This window comes from Salmo salar, chromosome ssa27 (assembly GCF_905237065.1).
Source record: "Salmo salar chromosome ssa27, Ssal_v3.1, whole genome shotgun sequence".
In the NCBI taxonomy this organism is placed as follows: Eukaryota; Metazoa; Chordata; class Actinopteri; order Salmoniformes; family Salmonidae; genus Salmo; species Salmo salar.
The window spans coordinates 15,790,869-15,813,559 of record NC_059468.1 but is presented as its reverse complement, the minus strand read 5'-3'; the positions used below and the strand labels follow the sequence as shown (position 1 = coordinate 15,813,559).

Here is a 22,691-nt window from a genome sequence, read left to right as displayed (position 1 = left end):
ACGGCCTGCAGCCCAGGGTCTCCAGCGATGGCCTGCAGCCCAGAGTCTCCAGCGACGTATCCCTCGCTGCAGGACATGCAGGAATCACCTGCACCATTTAATCTACTGGTGGCCCACCTTGGCTCAGGACATCACCCACTATGTATTCTCCTGCTCCGCATGTGCCCAAACAAAATCTCTGTGGCACGCTCCAGCAGGGAAACTTCTTCCCCTTCCCAGGACTCAGCGGCCTTGATCCCATCTATCCATAGATTTTGTGGCTGATCTCCCTCCGTGTGATGGTTTTCTCTCTCTGTATTCCTCTCTCTGGTCTCCCTACCACCCTCCAGGTCGCTGAGGCACTGTTCCGACAGGTCTTCCAGCACTATGGCCTTCCGGGAAGACATTGTCTCTGACCGTGGCCCCCAATTCACTTCGCTTGTATGGAGAGCCTTCTTGGAGAATCTGGGGACCACGGCCAGCCTCACATCCGGGGTACCGGCCTCAGTCCAACGGGCAGGTGGAGAGGACCAACCAGGAGCTGGGGAGGTTCCTTAGGAGTCACTGCCAGAACCAGTTCCTTTGTGGAGATGGGAGAACCTTCCAGAAAGACAACCATCTCTGCAGCACTCCACTAATCAGGTTTTTATGGAAGAGTGGCCAGACGGAAGCCACTCCTCTGTAAAAGGCACATGACAGCCCACTTGGAGTTTGCCAAAAGGCACCTAAAGGACTCGCAAACCATGAGAAACAAGATTCTCGGATCTGAGGAAACCTAGACTGAACTCTTTGGCCTGAATGCCAAGCGTCAAGTCTGGAGGAAACCTGACACTATCCCTAAGGTGAAGCATGGTGGTGGCAGCATCATGCTGTGGGAATTTCTTTCAGCGGCAGTTACAGGGAGACTAGTCAGGATCGAGGGAAAGATGAACAGAGCAAAGTACAGAGAGATCCTTGATGAAAACGGGGGACCAGTGCGGAGAAAAAAATGTATGAAATGTATGCATTCACTACTGTAAGTTGCTCTGGATAAGAGCGTCTGCTAAATGACTAAAATGTAAATGTAAATGTAAAACCTGCTCCAGAGCGCCTAGTACCTCAGACTGGGCAGGACAACAACCCTAAGCACACAGCCAAGACAACGCAGGAGTGGCTTCGGGACAAGTCTCTGAATGTCCTTGAGTAGCCCAGCCAGAGCCTGGACTTGAACATGATCTCTGGAGAGACCTGAAAATAGCTGTGCACCGACGCTGCCCATCCAACCTGACAGAGCTTGAGAGGATCTGCAGAGAAGAATAGTAGAAACTCCCCAAATACAGGTGTGCCAAGGTTGTAGTATCATACCCAAGAAGACTCAAGGCTGTAATCACTGCCAAAGGTGCTTCAACAAATTACTGAGTAGAGGTTCTGAAGCTTATGTAAATATGATATTTCATTTTTTATTTTTTGCTTTGTGATTATGGGGTATAGTGTGTAGATTAATGAGGTGAAAAAGCTATTCAATCAATTTTAGAATAAGGTGTCATGTTCACTGTCCTGAAACTCCCTGTCAAATATCAGCCAAGGCGCAGCGTGCTGGTAATTCCACATTCTTTATTGGAGAACACAGAACAAAACAATAAACAGGTAAACAGAAAGAAACATCACGCAACTGAGGCGAACACAAAACACTCACAGAAAGAATAATTACCCACAAACACAGATGGGGAAAAGGCTGCCTAAGTATGATTCCCAATCAGAGACAACGATAGACAGCTGCCTCTGATTAGGAACCATACTCGGCTAAACACAAAGAAATAGAAAACATAGAATGCGCACCCCATGTCACACCCTGACCTAACCAAACAGAGAAAAACGTCTCTCTCAGGTCAGGGCATGACATAAGGCTGTAACAGAAGAAAATTTGGGAAAATTCGGAATACTTTCTGAATGCACTGTATATAGACTTTTGACTGAAACATACAACATGTCTTATCCACATGCTCAAAATCTCAATCTAGTTTGAATTTGGGAGAAAGATTAAGCAATATTATTCAATGGCTTGTAGCTGGCACCTGGCTCACACCTGGGAGGCAGCCTGGTTACAAAACAGATGGTTACAAAACAGACAAAACTGGTTCATGTTAATCTCCCCCATAAGATGCAGTGAGGAATGGTTCATTCCGATCAGGAACTATATCAGTGACTCATCTCCCACAATATGGAGTTGAGTGTTCTGAGGCCCAGCCTACCCACATAAACTAGATTCACATCTCACATTTTAACATATCATTTAAGGTCACACCTGTACTGAGGTTGATGGATGACAAGCGCCTTTTCCAGGTAGACAACATTCTATGAATTATAAAAATGAGATAGAGTTGTAATTTGAGTCAACAATCTCTTCTCCTGCTGCTGATAGACTTAAAGTCTTATGAATTCCTGCATTGACACAAGGTCTGGGGTAGTTGATGTCAAAAACATAGGAAGCCATCAACACACAACATCAAGCACACATCAACAGCCCCAAGCAATGGGTATGTTTACATGCATTAAATAACACAATTATTGTGAATACTCTGTTTAATCTAATAGTTTCATGAAAATATTGACATGCTTTACCAAGAAGAACAATTTCCCTTACAATCCGGTTTCCATAGACAGCTCATAATCAGGCTACCTGATGGGACTTTAAGAAAATTCTGATACTCCCTATAAAATAAACCTTCCATCACAGCGGTCATATAATTTTGGGGATTCTGAGTATGGACATATAACGTTTGTATGTGAAAACTATTTCTCAGATACCTTTACTGAACTTGCTTCACTCACTGCAAAGAGGAAGGCTTGCGCTGCCCGTGATAGCACATATGCTGATCAAATACACTGCATGAAACTCAGATTACTTCGCTGATGACCTTACGACCTTTAACTGGAGTGGGACTTTAAGATAATCAGAGTAAGGTGTTTACATGACTAATGCCAAACTTGTTTGCATAGTCAACTTAAAACACAGCTCTGACACACACACTTATCCCACCAGACATGCCACCAGGGGTCTTTTCACAGTCCCCAAATCCAGATCAAATTCAAGAAAGCGTACAGTATTATATAGAGCCCTTATTGCATTGAACTTCCTTCCATTTCATATTGCTCAAATAAACAGCAAACCTGGTTCAAAAAACAGATGAAGCAACACCTCACGGCACAACGCAGCTCCCCTATTTGACCAAGATAGTTTGTTTGTATGCATTGATATGTAGGCTACGTGTGCCTTTTACATTTTTTTTATGTCCTTGAGCTGTTCTTGTCTATTGATGTTCTGTATGTCATTCTGTATTATGTTTCTTGTTTTGTGTGGACCCCAGGAAGAGTAGCTGCTGCTTTTGCAACAGCTAATGGGGGGGTGTCTTCAAACTTTTGACTGGTACTGTATAAATAATGTTTTCTTGATGCATTTAACTCCTGAAAATCTGTTGCAAAGGTCATTTCTGGTAACATCAGAGTTCTTCATGTGGGAGAAGTCAGAGCTCAGGGATGATAGATTAGTTTCTCACTAGTAATTACGGGTTGGAGGGGTGTTCAAGTAGATTTTTCTTGGTTGTACCCTCACATTTATGAATTTACGAGATGTTATGAATGCAGCATACCCCTAGGCTGTGAACAAATTTGAATCCTGCCCAACCCTACTCTATCTGGTTTGAGGAGGTAAGAAAAACTGAGTACCGCCCCATCTTACTGGGAATGAATTATGGGACGAGTTGACTGATGATTAACATAATGTTTTTCTCTTTAGCATACGTGTGACGCTATCTTTGGTGTCACTTCACCTTATAAAAGTGATGACAGTCAAGGTGACAGCTCTTTAGAGTCATGCACCACACAATATCAAGATGTTAAAGTTCATAACACTGGGTAAGTATATTAATCTATTTCAAAGACATTTTAACAATATTTTCCAAAATGTTTTCTTTAGACTTGTTTTCTGTAAAACATTTAGAGGCGGGTTCCTGGACGGAGATAAAGCCTAGTCTTGGACCAAATTGCACTTTTAAATTTAATCAATGAACATTTTATTTCTCAAACATAATTTCATTTTTATTTTTATTTTAGCTAGTCCAGTCCTAGTTCATGTCTAAGTACTAAACCTAGACGGAGGTAAGCTTATATTCAGATTACTGCAGTTTTAAAGGCAATGGAGGTTTCCTGCTTTCCCTGACATAGTTGAAAATTAGTGTGGAGTGTTTTAACATCCAAACAAATGTTTCCAAACTAGTTAATCCAGAATTTTATGCATTACATGTTTGGCAAATGGTAATATAAACGTCATTTTTCATGGCTTCCTGTTGCATAATCGTGCTGTAATTTAGATATGTTTTATTTACTACAATTATTTAGAAAAATTCTGCATTGTTTAATTTTATAAAACGTCAATTTGGATCCTGAATGCTGATTGCTTGAAAGTGGTTAGTTATTTATGGTAATCCATGGCTATTGCCTATTACTAGTGCTGAGTGATTAGTGTTTTTTGAGGTCGGTTCGTTTTCGGTTCGATTTTGAATAAAATATAATGGTTTTCTATTTCGGTTTTGATGAATTATTTTTAGACATTAAATGACCACTATGCATTATGTGGGTTGAACGCTGTAACAACACTGAAAAAAATAATAATAATACAAGTCCAATGATGGTAGTGACTGTCCATTACTGCTTATCACTTATTAACCATAATTTATTCACATTACTTTACTTTAATAAAATATGTATTTTATTTGATGACATTATTATTTCATTGCAAGTCATCTTCTCATCTCTATAGAGCTACTTTAATGACTGCTGAATACCAACTATCAATCACTTACATTAAGTATTTTGAGGCTCTTGAGGCTCTTGATCCCGCATTCTCTCTTCTCTCAGTCTCCATGTCTGCTCTGCACAGACTTGACAAGTTTAAGCAGGCGCGCAATGGATTATGGTCATTGTAGTTAATTTCCATGTTTTCTGCTCTAAACTGCAGTATGTAGAATATTGGCCTGTTGGAAACTACAACTCCCTACTACATCACAAAGTTCAGGTTTAATTTATCTCTACAGAAAATGCAACTGGGGCTCCGAAATTTTTTACGAAATAGAATTCAAATAATTGAACCGATGTCGGTCAATTAGTTGTTGAAAAACAGTGCTATCTAAAACCTAAAAGGGTTCTTTGGCTGTCCCCATAGGAGAACCATTTGAAGAATCCTTTTTGGATCCAGGTAGAACCCTTTCAGTTCCATATAGAACCCTTTCCACAGAGGGCTCTACATGGAACCCAAAAGGGTGTGTAGTCTAATGAATGTGCGTAGGGTCAGCGCAAGATAGGGTCAGTAGAAGAACACTTTTGGAACCCTTTTTACTAAGTTTGTATACTGTATATACACACTATATACATATTCACTCACATACAACATTGACATTCCACACAAAGTCCACACGCATGTGCATACACTACATACGCACACACATAACACACACGCATACCAACACAACACAAACATACATACAGTACATACGCCTCATCACTAATCAACCTGACCCAGGAATCCTGGAAGGATATTGACCTCATTCCGTCAGTAAAGGATTCCTGGTTATTCTTTAAAAGTGCTTTCCTCACCATATTAAATAAGCATACCCCATTCAAAACTATTAGTACTAAGAACAGATTTAGCCCTTGGTTCACTCCAGACTTGACTGCCCTCGACCAGCACAAAAACATCCTGTGGCGTACTGCATTAGCATCGAATAGTCCCCGCGATATGCAACTTTTCAGGGAAGTTAGGAAAGCAAAGGCTAGCTTTTTCAAACAGAAATTTGCATCATGTAGCACAAACTCCAAAAAGTTTTGGGACACTGTAAAGTCCATGGCGAATAAGAGCACCTCCTCTGAGCTGCCCACTGCACTGAGGCTAGGAAACACAGTCACCATCGATAAATCTATGATAATCGAGAATTTCAATAAACATTTTTCTACGGCTGGCCATGCTTTCCACCTGGCTACCCCTACCCCAGTCAACAGCTCTGCACCCCCCACAGCAACTTACCCAAGACTCCCCCACTTCTCCTTCACTGAAATCCAGATAGATGATGTTCTGAAAGAGCTGCAAAATCTGAACCCCTGCAAATCAGCTGGGCTAGACAATCTGGACCATCTCTTTCTAAAATGATCCACCGCAATGGTTACAACCTCTATTACTAGTCTGTTCAACCTCTCTTTCGTATCGTCTGAGATCCCTAAAGATTGGAAAGCTGCTGTGGTCATCCCCCTCTTCAAAGGGGGAGACACTCTAGACCCAAACTGTTACAGACCTACGTATGTGTGTTTTTTGGATCCCGCTGTGTGACACGCTGTCATCTTCTTCTACATGTGGCAGTGTTACTTAGAAATGACTACTTCCAGTAAAGATGTTGGGAAATGCAAAAATGTCCTGTAGCTACAATGGCGAGGGAACTGGTTGTTGTCATTATATTTCTATGCTTATTTCTACCATTTTTAACATTCCTGTCATTTACCTGCATTAATTGTATTGTATGTTTCTTTAGATGATAATTTTGAAAGAGCGCACAAGATGAATGTTAGGAAAATGACATCAACAGTGCTCCTTCTAATGGGTAAGTGGCTTGTTTGACATTTCTGGGTATAATCTCCAAAATGTGGAAAACACACGTATAAACAAATAAATGAAATGCTTAATAAATTTATTCCCCCTGCCCCCTGCCACTAAAGCCAGCACAAAACCCCCGACGTTTGGTTTTGTGCTGGCTATATTGGATAATTTGGCTCTGTTCATCTAAAGGCCCACACAGACTGTACGATTTTAGCCATCTTATGTAACAACTTTGCCGTCCCAGACAAAATATCCACGTCTTTGGCAAATTCTTAGGTCGTAAACGATTGTTGGATGTCTTGGCTCGTTCAATATGACAGAGTCTACATCTGCTGATCAAGTATCACTAAGTGCGGCCGTAGGCTCCGACAAAGTTCTGGTCGTGTCAGAAATGTTGAGCCTTTGTTGTGTAGCCTTTGCTGGTCTTATAAGCTGTTCCTGGTGGCTGACCAATAGGAACACGGACTGCACTTAATATAATAGTTCGATTTAAACGTTTTCTATTTAAATGTTGTTGGTTTTTTCAACATTGACCAGCATCCCTGTGGAATGCTTACGACACCTTGTAGAGTCCATGCCTGGACAAATTGAGGCTGTTCTGAAGGCAAAAGTGCGGGGGGGGGTCCAAATGTTTGGCATACTCAGTGTATAAAGTTTTTTTAAAGTCTTTTAAGATGCATCATTCCACAGAATGTAACCATGTTTCCTTCCAACCATTTCATGTGGATGGATTACCTGACACATAAAAAAAACTCACGGCAGGCCCAGGCCTGATGGAAACAATCAGCATTGTAGACACGGGTGTATGGAGTGATTTCAATGCCAACAGAAACTGTCTTTGAATTCAATTTCTTTTTTTGTATTTAGATATTGAATTTGTAGTACACAAATTGAATCATTGATTTTATATCTTATGATTTGATACCGTATTGACTTAATATTGCATTCAGTTTTAAAATCTAATTTCAATTTAATTGAATATTCAATAAATATGATAAAACTTGCATTTATTGTCGGTGTATCAAGTTTACAAACTATCATTACAAGTTCCCCAAAGTTTAATATATTAAACTTCTCAGAAATTGTATATAGTTTTAAAAGTCTCTGGAATTGCGTGTACAATGTCAACCACTGCTCAACCTCATCATAAATTGACTAATTTACTTATGGAACGTCACATACAGTGCAGCATTTAATAGATGCATAATACACGCTATCAAATCACAAAATACAAAAGGAAAACGAAATCTACACAATCTTTGTTAAAGGGAGAATATCTTCTTTATGCATGTGCTTTTCAACTTTGAGGATTAAAGTTTAACAATATGTGGGATTACAGCAGTGCAAACTTGGATATACAGTGAGCTCCAAAAGTATTGGGGCAGTGAGACATGTTTTGTTGTTTTGGCGCTGTACTCCAGCACTTTTGAAATTATACAATGACTATGAGGTCAAAGTGCAGACTGTCAGCTTTAATCTAAGGGTGTTTTCATCCATATCGGGTGAACCGTTTAGAAATTACAGCACTTTTTGTACATACTCCCCCATTTTAGGGGACCAAAAGAATTGGGACAAATTCACTTTTGTGTATTAAAGTAGTCAAAAGTGTAGCATTTAGTCCCATATTCCTTGATCGCAATGATTACATCAAGCTTGTGACTCTACAAACTTGTTGGATGCATTTCCTGTTTGTTTTGGTTGTGTTTCAGATTATTTTGTGGCCAATATAAATTAATGGTAAATAATGTATTGTGTCATTTTTGGAGTCACTTTTATTGCAAATAAGAATATAATATATTTCTAAACACTTCAACATTAATGTGGATGCTACCATGATTACGGATAGTCCTGAATGAATTGTGAATAGTGATGAGTGAGAAAGTTACAGACGCACAAATATCATACCCCCAGGACATGCTAACCTCTCACCATTACAATAACAGATGAGGTTAGCATTTTTGGGCAGTGCGTCGGTCATTTCTCACTCATCATTATTCACGATTCAAATCCAAAAGTGCTGGAGTACAGAGCCAAAACATAAAAAAATGTGGCACTGTCCCAATACTTTTGTAGCTCACTGTATTAGAAGTTTGCTGCAAAGACTCATTCGGATCAGTGGTCTTTTGTCACTTCCAACAGAAATAAAACCATAATATTGGAATGCGTGTCTGTGATGTTATGGTTCTTGTTTTAATCAAATAAAGTGGCTTCTGTTTTTGCTGTGAAATAGCGGCCATTAATATCGCGATGACTACAACACAACTCCCAGAAGCAACTGGAGCTGTCGCATCCACTGTGACTGTCAGTGATGCAATGAGAACTACAGAAGCATTGACTACAACTGTGACCAACGTACGAACAACTGTTACAGTCAAACCCACCATGGTCACTGGTGCATCAACAACAACAGGAATCGCAACCACTCCATCCACCACAGTTGGTAAGTGATAGCTTGTCCAATCTGCAAATATATAAAAAAATACTTCTAAAAGTACACAAAAGTACAACATGAAGTTGAAGTCGGAAGTTTACAAACCCTTAGGTTGGAGTCATTAAACCTCGTTTTTCAACCATTCCACAAATTTCTTGTTAACAAACTATAGTTTTGGCAAGTCGGTTAGGACATCTACTTTGTGCATGACACAAGTAATTTTTCCAACAATTGTTAATAGACAGATTATTTCACGTAAAATTCACTGTATCACAAATCCAGTGGGTCAGAAATGTACATACACTAAGTTGACTGTGCCTTTAAACAGCTTGGAAAATTCCAGAAAATGATGTCATGGCTTATAGGCTAACTGACATCATTTGAGTCATTTGGAGGTGTACCTGTGGATGTATTTCAAAGCCTACCTTCAAACTCAATGCCTTTTTGCTTGACATCATGGGAAAATCAAAAGAAATCAGCCAAGACCTCAGAATTTTTTTTAAAAATCTTGTGAGCAATTTCCTAATGCCTGAAGGTACCACGTTCATCTGTACAAACAATAGTGTACGCAAGTATAAACACCATGGGACCACGCAGCCGTCATACCGCTCAGTAAGGAGACACATTCCGTCTCCTGGAGATGTACGTACTTTGGTGCAAAAAGTGCAAATCAATCCCAGAACAACAGCAAAGGACCTTGTGAAGATGCTGGAGGAAACAGGTACAAAAGTATCTATATCCACATTAAAACGAGTCCTATATCGACATAACCTGAAAGGCCGCTAAGCAAGGAAGAAGCCACTGCTCCAAAACCGCCATAAAAAACCCAGACTACGGTTTGCAACTGCAAATAAGGACAAAGATCATACGTTTTAGAGAAATGTCCTTTGGTCTGATGAAACAAAAATAGAACTGTTTGGCCATAATGACCATCGTTATGGTTGGAGGAAAAAGGGGGACGCTTGCAAGCCGAAGTATATCATCCCAACTGTGAAGCACCGGGGTGGCAGCATCATGTTGTGGGGTTGCTTTGCTGCAGGAGGGACTGGTGCACTTCACAAAATAGATGTCATCATATTGAAGCAACATCTCAAGACATCAGTCAGGAAGTTAAAGCTTGGTCGCAAATGGGTCTTCCAAATGGACAATGACCCAAAGCATACTTCCAAAGTTGTGGCAAACTGGCTTAAGGACAACAAAGTCAAGGTATTGGAGTGGCCATCACAAAGCCCTGACCTCAATCCTATAGAAGATTTGTGGGCAGAACAGAAAAAGTGTGTGCGAGCAAGGAGGCCTACAAACCTGACTCAGTTCTGTCAGGAGGAATGAGCCAGAATTCACCCAACTTATTTTGGGAAGCTTGTGGAAGGCTACCCAAAACATTGGCAATGCTAACAAATACTAATTGAGTGTATGTAAACTTCTGACCCACTGGGAATGTGATGAAAGAAATAAAAGCTGAAATAAATCATTCTCTCTACTATTATTCTGACATTTCACATTCTTAAAATAAAGTGGTGATCCTAACTGACCTAAGACAAGGAATTGTTACTAGGATTAAATGTCAGGAATTGTGAAATACTGAGTTCAAATGTACTTGGCTAAGGTGTATGTATGTAAACCTCCGATTTCAAGTGTATCTACAGATTTTAGTATCAGCCCCTTTTTTTCTTTTGAATTCCAGGTGCTCCTGCAACAACTTCTGTTCATGCTACAACTACCAGAACAACTGCACCTCCACTTGTGGCTTTACATGTCACCATACAACAAGTGTTTGTAAAAGCTTTGAGTAATCCTCAAAGCAAAGAATTTCAAGTACTTGCCGCAAACATTGTTAAAATGGTAGGTCATAGAAAGCCAGCGGTGACCATTGACTTGTCTCTGTTGTTATTTAATTGTTATTTAATGTATGACCATGGACATTGTGTGATGATAGTTGATACTATCAGTAGTAAGGTTCAGGTGACAATTCTGAGCTTGTGTTTCAGCCCAATGAATAGGGCTAGGGAATGTAACCACTTTCTGATTCAAAGACAGAGTGAAAGATGGACTGAAAATCCATGAGATCAACAGGATAACTTTAACATATTTTGAAGCTATCGTGTTTGTTTACAAACACAAACACATAAAACAATGGAGTATAACAACCTTACTGACACCTCACTGGGGCGTTTGAAAAACCCAGTCCCAAATTCTGTGTGGGACCAAGGCACTTGTTGATTTCCCTTGGAAATTCAATGATTTGACAGGCCAACCATGAACCCATGTTACCCAAAACCCAGTGCAATCTAAAGTAGTTTAACCATGGTCCAAGATTATATGCTTCATTTGAGACCAAAATCAAGTCTAAAACTGTAGAGCGCAAATCCGCTGCCAGTTTGTGGCTTATGGCATCATAAACATTTTAGATATGGTAAGGTAAAAGGAAAGCTCAAAAGGCATTCTTAAGTTACATTTGTCAAGAATCAATGAATATTTGTCAAATTGAAATAACAGTGTACCATTTAGTTATAAAGAATGTTGAATTATTGATTGGCAAGCTAACTATCCAGTCGCAGAGCTCCGGTGTATAGCAACTGTCGCTAACCAGACCTGGTCTCATTTCAAATGCAAGAAAGCCTACGAGGGCTGTGGCAAAAAATGTGTTTACATTAAAAATGGATTGTTTAAAATGGCTAAAATATTAAACAGTGCACCCGTGGGGGAACTTGTGACTGATTCCTGAAATGCGGAGCCAGTTGAAATTATACATGTGTTGCTTTGTTTGTTGACTAGTTAGCTTGCTTGCATTGCCAGGCATAGAACAAGTAGCATACGCTAACTAGCTAGCTAACCCGGAAATGTAACTTTGTTTCCATCAAATGTTAAGTTAGCTATATTATGAGCATTCAGACACATGCAGCAGCTAGCCATACTACAAGATTAATTTTAACCAGTTCCCTTGAAGTGATTGTAATGTCAATCCACAAGAACGTTACTGAGATCTCTAGATTTGCATGGGTGGATAGCGGTTAACTTCATGAAGTAGTATAAATGCAGCTAACATCAAACTGGCTGGTTCACAGGGGAAAATTGTCCAACCTCGCAACAGTAACTGAGGGCAGAATTGGTCCATTGAAAAGATGGAAATATCCCAAATTCTGCTTTAAATGCAAGTTCTACAAATTGTTCATTTCTTTTCCTTTTTCCCTTATTTTTTACAGTGCGACTTGATCTACAGACCCAGATATGGGACTCTTTTCACCCAGACGGTTGTTGTTGGATTCAAGTAATATTCTAGTCTATGCTAAGCTCTTTTTTAATTTACCAATCACTTTGGGAAAGTATTTTGTTACACAAAAATAGAACAATTAACTTTTATACCGCAAATAACATTTCTGTAATATTTACTTATTTGAATAAACACCTTATTTATTAATATGTTTATTGTAATATTGATTAAATATATTAAATATGTAATTATTTATCTATTTTATACAACAACTAACATTTTCTGTAATATGTATTTATGATATTTTGGTGACAGTGTTTTAACCAAGGCTACACATGAATGACTGGCCACTGTTCACTCACCAATTGTTTTCACCTCTGACTCCTTGCAGACCTGTTGTCAACACTGTATTCTGTTCCGGTATGGGAACAGTCACAGAGGCTGAGGTTGAACTGGTGTTCAATGGAACCTCCAATGAAACTTTCCCTAAGGGTAGTGACATTGCGGATATACTGAAGTCAATATTCAACCTTTATTTGGATCCAAACTCCATTACTGTTATAAGTAAGTAAACCCAACCAAGGGGTGCACAAAAAATATCCTTTGACAAGAACTGAACAGTTTTGGTCCCAAAGAAGTTATATTCAGTCCTGTCTACGGGATATAGGGGCAACATTAGAGATATTTTATGGTCCCAGATGCATATTCCATAAGTCCTAAAGGTCAAGATGTAACTGTTACATGTATCTGTGAAATTGAAGTGGGGATATAATGGCCTAAAAAAAATTATAACAAAATCTAAAATACAAAGCAAACCCAATCAATAGGTGCTCCAAAATTATCCATTGACATGTAATGTTCAGTTGTGGCACCTTTGAAGTTAAATCACGCTGCGGAATTTATAAAATAATTGCGGCGACATCAGCAACATTTCACTGTCCTGCCATCAACCGCACACGTTATCATCTAACCCACCAAAATCGTTGTAATTCCATTCAATAAATTCAACGTATAAACCCTAATTACTGGCATTTTGTATTCACAGCATCCCCAAGCACAGCCATAGATGTGATGACAAATACAACAGCTACTCCTGTTGCAACATCAACAACAAGAGGAACCACAACCACTACTTCCATCTCAGTCGGTAGGGGAAATGTTGAACAATCTGTTATAAGAGAATAGTACTTTAAAGGTACACACGAGTACGTCACCAGTACACATTTCAATTGGAGCACCTATCAAATACTAAAAGAGTGTAATTTTTTATTAATTTCAGATGCCCCTGCAACAACAACAGTTCCTGCTACAATTCCCATAACAACGGCACCTCCTCCAGTAGTGGAATTACAAGTCACCTTGCAGCAAGTCTTTGTACCAGCCTTGACTGACCCTCAAAGCACAGAATTCAAAACACTATCAGATACCATTACCGAAATTGTAAGTCCTCGAATCCAGATATGACCATTCATTTGTGTCTTTGTTGATGTGGTTATTGACTTTACCTAAGGTTCAAGTGACAATGACTTTAGGCTTAATGAGCGTTGAGCTATGGGAATAAGGGATTGTTAAAAAGAATTGCCTAATAATGTTATATATATTCTGTTTGGAAAATCTCTCATATTATTTGATAGTCTATTAAAGTTGTCTATTCTCTCCCCTACACCTAACAGTGTGACACAATCTTCCAACAAATATATGGACTTAGTTACGTTCAGACTACTGTTACTCAATTCAGGTAATATGGTATTCTACTTTTTACACATTTACTTTCATTTAGACCTGAACTTCTTTTGAACATATAAGCTTTATTTTTAGCACAACTTTACATTTTCAGTCACCTTTTGACTTGACCCTAACCTATGAACTTTTTGATCCTTTGCAGACCTGTGCCCCGTCTCGGTCAGGATCCTAACACAAAGGTGGAGTTGGAACTGGAGTTCAATGCGACCTCCACTCTACCTATCCCCAAGGGCAGTGACATTGTTGATACATTGAAAGAGGCTGTGAAAAATCCGAACTCTACCTTCAACTTCTCTGTGGATCTGAACTCCATCACTGTGATAAGTAAGCAAACCCAATCAATAGGTGCTGCAAAATTACCCATTGACATGTAATGTTCAGTTGTGGCACCTTTGAAGTTAAATCACGCTGTGGAATTGATCAAACAATTGCAGCTACATAAGCAACATTTCACTGTCCTCCCCCCCAACAGCCCACGTTATCAAGTTGTACACACTAGCACATCACCAGTACAGTTTAAACACACGTTGCAATTGGAGCACCTTTCGAAATCTAAAACAGTGTAATTTTGTATTAATTTCAGATGCCCCTGCAACAACAACTTTTCCTGCTACAATTGCCATAACAACGGCACCTCCTCCAATGGTGGAATTACAAGTCACATTGCAACAAGTTTTTGTACCAGCCTTGACTGACCCTCAAAGCACAGAATTCAAAACACTTTCAGATACCATTACCACAATTGTAAGTCCTCGAAATCCAGATATGACCATTCATTTGTGTCTTTGTTGATGTGGTTATTGACTTTACCTAAGGTTCAAGTGACAATGACTTTAGGCTTAAAGAGCGTTGAGCAATGGGAATAAGGGATTGTTGAAAAAAAGACATAATAATGTTATATATATTCTGTTTGGAAAATCTCTCATACTATCTGATAGTCTATTAAAGTTGTCTCTTCTCTCCCCTACTCCTTACAGTGTGACACAATCTTCCGACAAAGCTATGGGCTTTGTTACGTTCAGACCACTGTTACTCAATTCAGGTAATATTGTATTCTACTTTTAAACCATTTTCTTTCATTCAGACATGAACTTCTTTTGAATATATAAGCGTTATTTTTAGCACAACTTTACATTTTCAGTCACCTTTTCACTTGACCCTAACCTATGAACTTTTTGATCCTTTGCAGACCTGTGCCCCGTCTCGGTCAGGATCCTAACACAGAGGTGGGGTTGGAACTGGAGTTCAATGCGACCTCCACTGTACCTGTCCCCAAGGGCAGTGACATTGTTGATACATTGAAAGAGGCTGTGACCAATCCAAACTCTACCTTCAACTTCTCTGTGGATCTGAACTCCATCACTGTGATAAGTAAGCAAACCCAATCAATAGGTGCTCCAGAATTATCCATTGACATGTAATGTTCAGTTGTGGCACCTTTGAAGTTAAATCACGCTGTGGAATTGATCAAACAATTGCAGCTACATCAGCAACATTTCACTGTCCTCCCCCAACAGCCCACGTTATCAAGTTGTACACACTAGCACATCACCAGTACAGTTTAAGCAGACCTTGCAATTGGAGCACCTTTCACATTCTAAAAGAGTGTAATTTTTTTGATTTCAGATGCCCCTGCAACAACAACTGTTCCTGCTACAATTGCCATAACAACGGCACCTCCTCCAATGGTGGAATTACAAGTCACCTTGCAACAAGTTTTTGTACCAGCCTTGACTGACCCTCAAAGCACAGAATTCAAAACACTTTCAGATACCATTACCACAATTGTAAGTCCTCGAAATCCAGATATGACCATTCATTTGTGTCTTTGTTGATGTGGTTATTGACTTTACCTAAGGTTCAAGTGACAATGACTTTAGGCTTAAAGAGCGTTGAGCAATGGGAATAAGGGATTGTTAAAAAAAAAAGGCATAATAATGTTATATATATTCTGTTTGGAAAATCTCTCATACTATCTGATAGTCTATTAAAGTTGTCTCTTCTCTCCCCTACTCCTTACAGTGTGACACAATCTTCCGACAAAGCTATGGGCTTTGTTACGTTCAGACCACTGTTACTCAATTCAGGTAATATTGTATTCTACTTTTAAACCATTTTCTTTCATTCAGACATGAACTTCTTTTGAATATATAAGCGTTATTTTTAGCACAACTTTACATTTTCAGTCACCTTTTCACTTGACCCTAACCTATGAACTTTTTGATCCTTTGCAGACCTGTGCCCCGTCTCGGTCAGGATCCTAACACAGAGGTGGGGTTGGAACTGGAGTTCAATGCGACCTCCACTGTACCTGTCCCCAAGGGCAGTGACATTGTTGATACATTGAAAGAGGCTGTGACCAATCCAAACTCTACCTTCAACTTCTCTGTGGATCTGAACTCCATCACTGTGATAAGTAAGCAAACCCAATCAATAGGTGCTCCAGAATTATCCATTGACATGTAATGTTCAGTTGTGGCACCTTTGAAGTTAAATCACGCTGTGGAATTGATCAAACAATTGCAGCTACATCAGCAACATTTCACTGTCCTCCCCCCAACAGCCCACGTTATCAAGTTGTACACACTAGCACATCACCAGTACAGTTTAAGCACACCTTGCAATTGGAGCACCTTTCACATTCTAAAAGAGTGTAATTTTTTTGATTTCAGATGCCCCTGCAACAACAACTGTTCCTGCTACAATTGCCATAACAACGGCACCTCCTCCAATGGTGGAATTACAAGTCACCTTGCAACAAGTTTTTGTACCAGCCTTGACTGACCCTCAAAGCACAGAATTCAAAACACTTTCAGATACCATTACCACAATTGTAAGTCCTCGAAATCCAGATATGACCATTCATTTGTGTCTTTGTTGATGTGGTTATTGACTTTACCTAAAGTTCAAGTGACAATGACTTTAGGCTTAAAGAGCGTTGAGCTATGGGAATAAGGGATTGTTAAAACAAAAAGGCATAATAATGTTGTATATATTCTGTTTGGAAAATCTCTCATACTATCTGATAGTCTATTAAAGTTGTCTCTTCTCTCCCCTACTCCTTACAGTGTGACACAATCTTCCGACAAAGCTATGGGCTTTGTTACGTTCAGACGACTGTTACTCAATTCAGGTAATATTGTATTCTACTTTTAAACCATTTTCTTTCATTCAGACATGAACTTCTTTTGAATATATAAGCGTTATTTTTAGCACAACTTTACATTTTCAGTCACCTTTTCACTTGACCCTAACCTATGAACTTGTTGATCCTTTGCAGACCTGTGCCCCGTCTCGGTCAGGATCCTAACACAGAGGTGGGGTTGGAACTGGAGTTCAATGCGACCTCCACTGTACCTGTCCCCAAGGGCAGTGACATTGTTGATACATTGAAAGAGGCTGTGACCAATCCAAACTCTACCTTCAACTTCTCTGTGGATCTGAACTCCATCACTGTGATAAGTAAGCAAACCCAATCAATAGGTGCTCCAGAATTATCCATTGACATGTAATGTTCAGTTGTGGCACCTTTGAAGTTAAATCACGCTGTGGAATTGATCAAACAATTGCAGCTACATCAGCAACATTTCACTGTCCTCCACCTACAGCCCACGTTATCAAGTTGTACACACTAGCACATCACCAGTACAGTTTAAGCACACCTTGCAATTGGAGCACCTTTCACATTCTAAAAGAGTGTAATTTTTTTGATTTCAGATGCCCCTGCAACAACAACTGTTCCTGCTACAATTGCCATAACAACGGCACCTCCTCCAATGGTGGAATTACAAGTCACCTTGCAACAAGTTTTTGTACCAGCCTTGACTGACCCTCAAAGCACAGAATTCAAAACACTTTCAGATACCATTACCACAATTGTAAGTCCTCGAAATCCAGATATGACCATTCATTTGTGTCTTTGTTGATGTGGTTATTGACTTTACCTAAGGTTCAAGTGACAATGACTTTAGGCTTAAAGAGCGTTGAGCAATGGGAATAAGGGATTGTTGAAAAAAAGACATAATAATGTTATATATATTCTGTTTGGAAAATCTCTCATACTATCTGATAGTCTATTAAAGTTGTCTCTTCTCTCCCCTACTCCTTACAGTGTGACACAATCTTCCGACAAAGCTATGGGCTTTGTTACGTTCAGACGACTGTTACTCAATTCAGGTAATATTGTATTCTACTTTTAAACCATTTTCTTTCATTCAGACATGAACTTCTTTTGAATATATAAGCGTTATTTTTAGCACAACTTTACATTTTCAGTCACCTTTTCACTTGACCCTAACCTATGAACTTGTTGATCCTTTGCAGACCTGTGCCCCGTCTCGGTCAGGATCCTAACACAGAGGTGGGGTTGGAACTGGAGTTCAATGCGACCTCCACTGTACCTGTCCCCAAGGGCAGTGACATTGTTGATACATTGAAAGAGGCTGTGACCAATCCAAACTCTACCTTCAACTTCTCTGTGGATCTGAACTCCATCACTGTGATAAGTAAGCAAACCCAATCAATAGGTGCTCCAGAATTATCCATTGACATGTAATGTTCAGTTGTGGCACCTTTGAAGTTAAATCACGCTGTGGAATTGATCAAACAATTGCAGCTACATCAGCAACATTTCACTGTCCTCCCCCCAACAGCCCACGTTATCAAGTTGTACACACTAGCACATCACCAGTACAGTTTAAGCACACCTTGCAATTGGAGCACCTTTCACATTCTAAAAGAGTGTAATTTTTTTGATTTCAGATGCCCCTGCAACAACAACTGTTCCTGCTACAATTGCCATAACAACGGCACCTCCTCCAATGGTGGAATTACAAGTCACCTTGCAACAAGTTTTTGTACCAGCCTTGACTGACCCTCAAAGCACAGAATTCAAAACACTTTCAGATACCATTACCACAATTGTAAGTCCTCGAAATCCAGATATGACCATTCATTTGTGTCTTTGTTGATGTGGTTATTGACTTTACCTAAGGTTCAAGTGACAATGACTTTAGGCTTAAAGAGCGTTGAGCAATGGGAATAAGGGATTGTTAAAAAAAAAGGCATAATAATGTTATATATATTCTGTTTGGAAAATCTCTCATACTATCTGATAGTCTATTAAAGTTGTCTCTTCTCTCCCCTACTCCTTACAGTGTGACACAATCTTCCGACAAAGCTATGGGCTTTGTTACGTTCAGACGACTGTTACTCAATTCAGGTAATATTGTATTCTACTTTTAAACCATTTTCTTTCATTTAGACATGAACTTCTTTTGAATATATAAGTGTTATTTTTAGCACAACTTTACATTTTCAGTCACCTTTTCACTTGACCCTAACCTATGAACTTTTTGATCCTTTGCAGACCTGTGCCCCGTCTCGGTCAGGATCCTAACACAGAGGTGGGGTTGGAACTGGAGTTCAATGCGACCTCCACTGTACCTGTCCCCAAGGGCAGTGACATTGTTGATACATTGAAAGAGGCTGTGACCAATCCAAACTCTACCTTCAACTTCTCTGTGGATCTGAACTCCATCACTGTGATAAGTAAGCAAACCCAATCAATAGGTGCTCCAGAATTATCCATTGACATGTAATGTTCAGTTGTGGCACCTTTGAAGTTAAATCACGCTGTGGAATTGATCAAACAATTGCAGCTACATCAGCAACATTTCACTGTCCTCCCCCAACAGCCCACGTTATCAAGTTGTACACACTAGCACATCACCAGTACAGTTTAAGCACACCTTGCAATTGGAGCACCTTTCACATTCTAAAAGAGTGTAATTTTTTTGATTTCAGATGCCCCTGCAACAACAACTGTTCCTGCTACAATTGCCATAACAACGGCACCTCCTCCAATGGTGGAATTACAAGTCACCTTGCAACAAGTTTTTGTACCAGCCTTGACTGACCCTCAAAGCACAGAATTCAAAACACTTTCAGATACCATTACCACAATTGTAAGTCCTCGAAATCCAGATATGACCATTCATTTGTGTCTTTGTTGATGTGGTTATTGACTTTACCTAAGGTTCAAGTGACAATGACTTTAGGCTTAAAGAGCGTTGAGCAATGGGAATAAGGGATTGTTAAAAAAAAGACATAATAATGTTATATATATTCTGTTTGGAAAATCTCTCATACTATCTGATAGTCTATTAAAGTTGTCTCTTCTCTCCCCTACTCCTTACAGTGTGACACAATCTTCCGACAAAGCTATGGGCTTTGTTACGTTCAGACGACTGTTACTCAATTCAGGTAATATTGTATTCTACTTTTAAACCATTTTCTTTCATTCAGACATGAACTTCTTTTGAATATATAAGCGTTATTTTTAGCACAACTTTACATTTTCAGTCACCTTTTCACTTGACCCTAACCTATGAACTTTTTGATCCTTTGCAGACCTGTGCCCCGTCTCGGTCAGGATCCTAACACAGAGGTGGGGTTGGAACTGGAGTTCAATGCGACCTCCACTGTACCTGTCCCCAAGGGCAGTGACATTGTTGATACATTGAAAGAGGCTGTGACCAATCCAAACTCTACCTTCAACTTCTCTGTGGATCTGAACTCCATCACTGTGATAAGTAAGCAAACCCAATCAATAGGTGCTCCAGAATTATCCATTGACATGTAATGTTCAGTTGTGGCACCTTTGAAGTTAAATCACGCTGTGGAATTGATCAAACAATTGCAGCTACATCAGCAACATTTCACTGTCCTCCCCCCAACAGCCCACGTTATCAAGTTGTACACACTAGCACATCACCAGTACAGTTTAAGCACACCTTGCAATTGGAGCACCTTTCACATTCTAAAAGAGTGTAATTTTTTTGATTTCAGATGCCCCTGCAACAACAACTGTTCCTGCTACAATTGCCATAACAACGGCACCTCCTCCAATGGTGGAATTACAAGTCACCTTGCAACAAGTTTTTGTACCAGCCTTGACTGACCCTCAAAGCACAGAATTCAAAACACTTTCAGATACCATTACCACAATTGTAAGTCCTCGAAATCCAGATATGACCATTCATTTGTGTCTTTGTTGATGTGGTTATTGACTTTACCTAAGGTTCAAGTGACAATGACTTTAGGCTTAAAGAGCGTTGAGCAATGGGAATAAGGGATTGTTAAAAAAAATAGCATAATAATGTTATATATATTCTGTTTGGAAAATCTCTCATACTATCTGATAGTCTATTAAAGTTGTCTCTTCTCTCCCCTACTCCTTACAGTGTGACACAATCTTCCGACAAAGCTATGGGCTTTGTTACGTTCAGACGACTGTTACTCAATTCAGGTAATATTGTATTCTACTTTTAAACCATTTTCTTTCATTCAGAAATGAACTTCTTTTGAATATATAAGGGTTATTTTTAGCACAACTTTACATTTTCAGTCACCTTTCACTTGACCCTAACCTATGAACTTTTTGATCCTTTGCAGACCTGTGCCCCGTCTCGGTCAGGATCCTAACACAGAGGTGGGGTTGGAACTGGAGTTCAATGCGACCTCCACTGTACCTGTCCCCAAGGGCAGTGACATTGTTGATACATTGAAAGAGGCTGTGACCAATCCAAACTCTACCTTCAACTTCTCTGTGGATCTGAACTCCATCACTGTGATAAGTAAGCAAACCCAATCAATAGGTGCTCCAGAATTATCCATTGACATGTAATGTTCAGTTGTGGCACCTTTGAAGTTAAATCACGCTGTGGAATTGATCAAACAATTGCAGCTACATCAGCAACATTTCACTGTCCTCCCCCAACAGCCCACGTTATCAAGTTGTACACACTAGCACATCACCAGTACAGTTTAAGCACACCTTGCAATTGGAGCACCTTTCACATTCTAAAAGAGTGTAATTTTTTTGATTTCAGATGCCCCTGCAACAACAACTGTTCCTGCTACAATTGCCATAACAACGGCACCTCCTCCAATGGTGGAATTACAAGTCACCTTGCAACAAGTTTTTGTACCAGCCTTGACTGACCCTCAAAGCACAGAATTCAAAACACTTTCAGATACCATTACCACAATTGTAAGTCCTCGAAATCCAGATATGACCATTCATTTGTGTCTTTGTTGATGTGGTTATTGACTTTACCTAAGGTTCAAGTGACAATGACTTTAGGCTTAAAGAGCGTTGAGCAATGGGAATAAGGGATTGTTAAAATAAAGTGGCCGAAATATGTTGTATATATTCCGCTTGGAAAATCTCTCATACTATTTGATAGTCTATTAAAGTTGTCTCTTCTCTCCCCTACTCCTTACAGTGTGACACAATCTTCCGACAAAGCTATGGGCTTTGTTACGTTCAGACGACTGTTACTCAATTCAGGTAATATTGTATTCTACTTTTAAACCATTTTCTTTCATTTAGACATGAACTTCTTTTGAATATATAAGCGTTATTTTTAGCACAACTTTACATTTTCAGTCACCTTTTCACTTGACCCTAACCTATGAACTTTTTGATCCTTTGCAGACCTGTGCCCCGTCTCGGTCAGGATCCTAACACAGAGGTGGGGTTGGAACTGGAGTTCAATGCGACCTCCACTGTACCTGTCCCCAAGGGCAGTGACATTGTTGATACATTGAAAGAGGCTGTGACCAATCCAAACTCTACCTTCAACTTCTCTGTGGATCTGAACTCCATCACTGTGATAAGTAAGCAAACCCAATCAATAGGT

At 39.6% G+C, this 22,691-nt stretch overlaps 1 protein-coding gene across 1 annotated transcript in view; it reads left to right on the top strand.

The window, feature by feature from the left end:
• The first annotated feature begins 8,848 nt into the window (after positions 1-8,848).
• Positions 8,849-22,691, top strand: part of LOC106588536 (uncharacterized) — a 76,173-nt gene continuing 62,330 nt past the window's right edge. Inside the window, exons 1-28 of the mRNA XM_045709208.1 lie at positions 8,849-9,041; positions 13,523-13,683; positions 13,917-13,981; positions 14,129-14,310; positions 14,570-14,730; positions 14,964-15,028; positions 15,176-15,357; positions 15,613-15,773; positions 16,009-16,073; positions 16,221-16,402; positions 16,659-16,819; positions 17,055-17,119; positions 17,267-17,448; positions 17,704-17,864; positions 18,098-18,162; positions 18,310-18,491; positions 18,748-18,908; positions 19,143-19,207; positions 19,355-19,536; positions 19,792-19,952; positions 20,186-20,250; positions 20,398-20,579; positions 20,836-20,996; positions 21,231-21,295; positions 21,442-21,623; positions 21,879-22,039; positions 22,275-22,339; positions 22,487-22,668. Of these exons, the coding sequence (XP_045565164.1) occupies positions 8,849-9,041; positions 13,523-13,683; positions 13,917-13,981; positions 14,129-14,310; positions 14,570-14,730; positions 14,964-15,028; positions 15,176-15,357; positions 15,613-15,773; positions 16,009-16,073; positions 16,221-16,402; positions 16,659-16,819; positions 17,055-17,119; positions 17,267-17,448; positions 17,704-17,864; positions 18,098-18,162; positions 18,310-18,491; positions 18,748-18,908; positions 19,143-19,207; positions 19,355-19,536; positions 19,792-19,952; positions 20,186-20,250; positions 20,398-20,579; positions 20,836-20,996; positions 21,231-21,295; positions 21,442-21,623; positions 21,879-22,039; positions 22,275-22,339; positions 22,487-22,668 (3,865 nt within the window). The remainder of the gene's footprint in view (positions 9,042-13,522; positions 13,684-13,916; positions 13,982-14,128; positions 14,311-14,569; positions 14,731-14,963; positions 15,029-15,175; positions 15,358-15,612; positions 15,774-16,008; positions 16,074-16,220; positions 16,403-16,658; positions 16,820-17,054; positions 17,120-17,266; positions 17,449-17,703; positions 17,865-18,097; positions 18,163-18,309; positions 18,492-18,747; positions 18,909-19,142; positions 19,208-19,354; positions 19,537-19,791; positions 19,953-20,185; positions 20,251-20,397; positions 20,580-20,835; positions 20,997-21,230; positions 21,296-21,441; positions 21,624-21,878; positions 22,040-22,274; positions 22,340-22,486; positions 22,669-22,691) is intronic.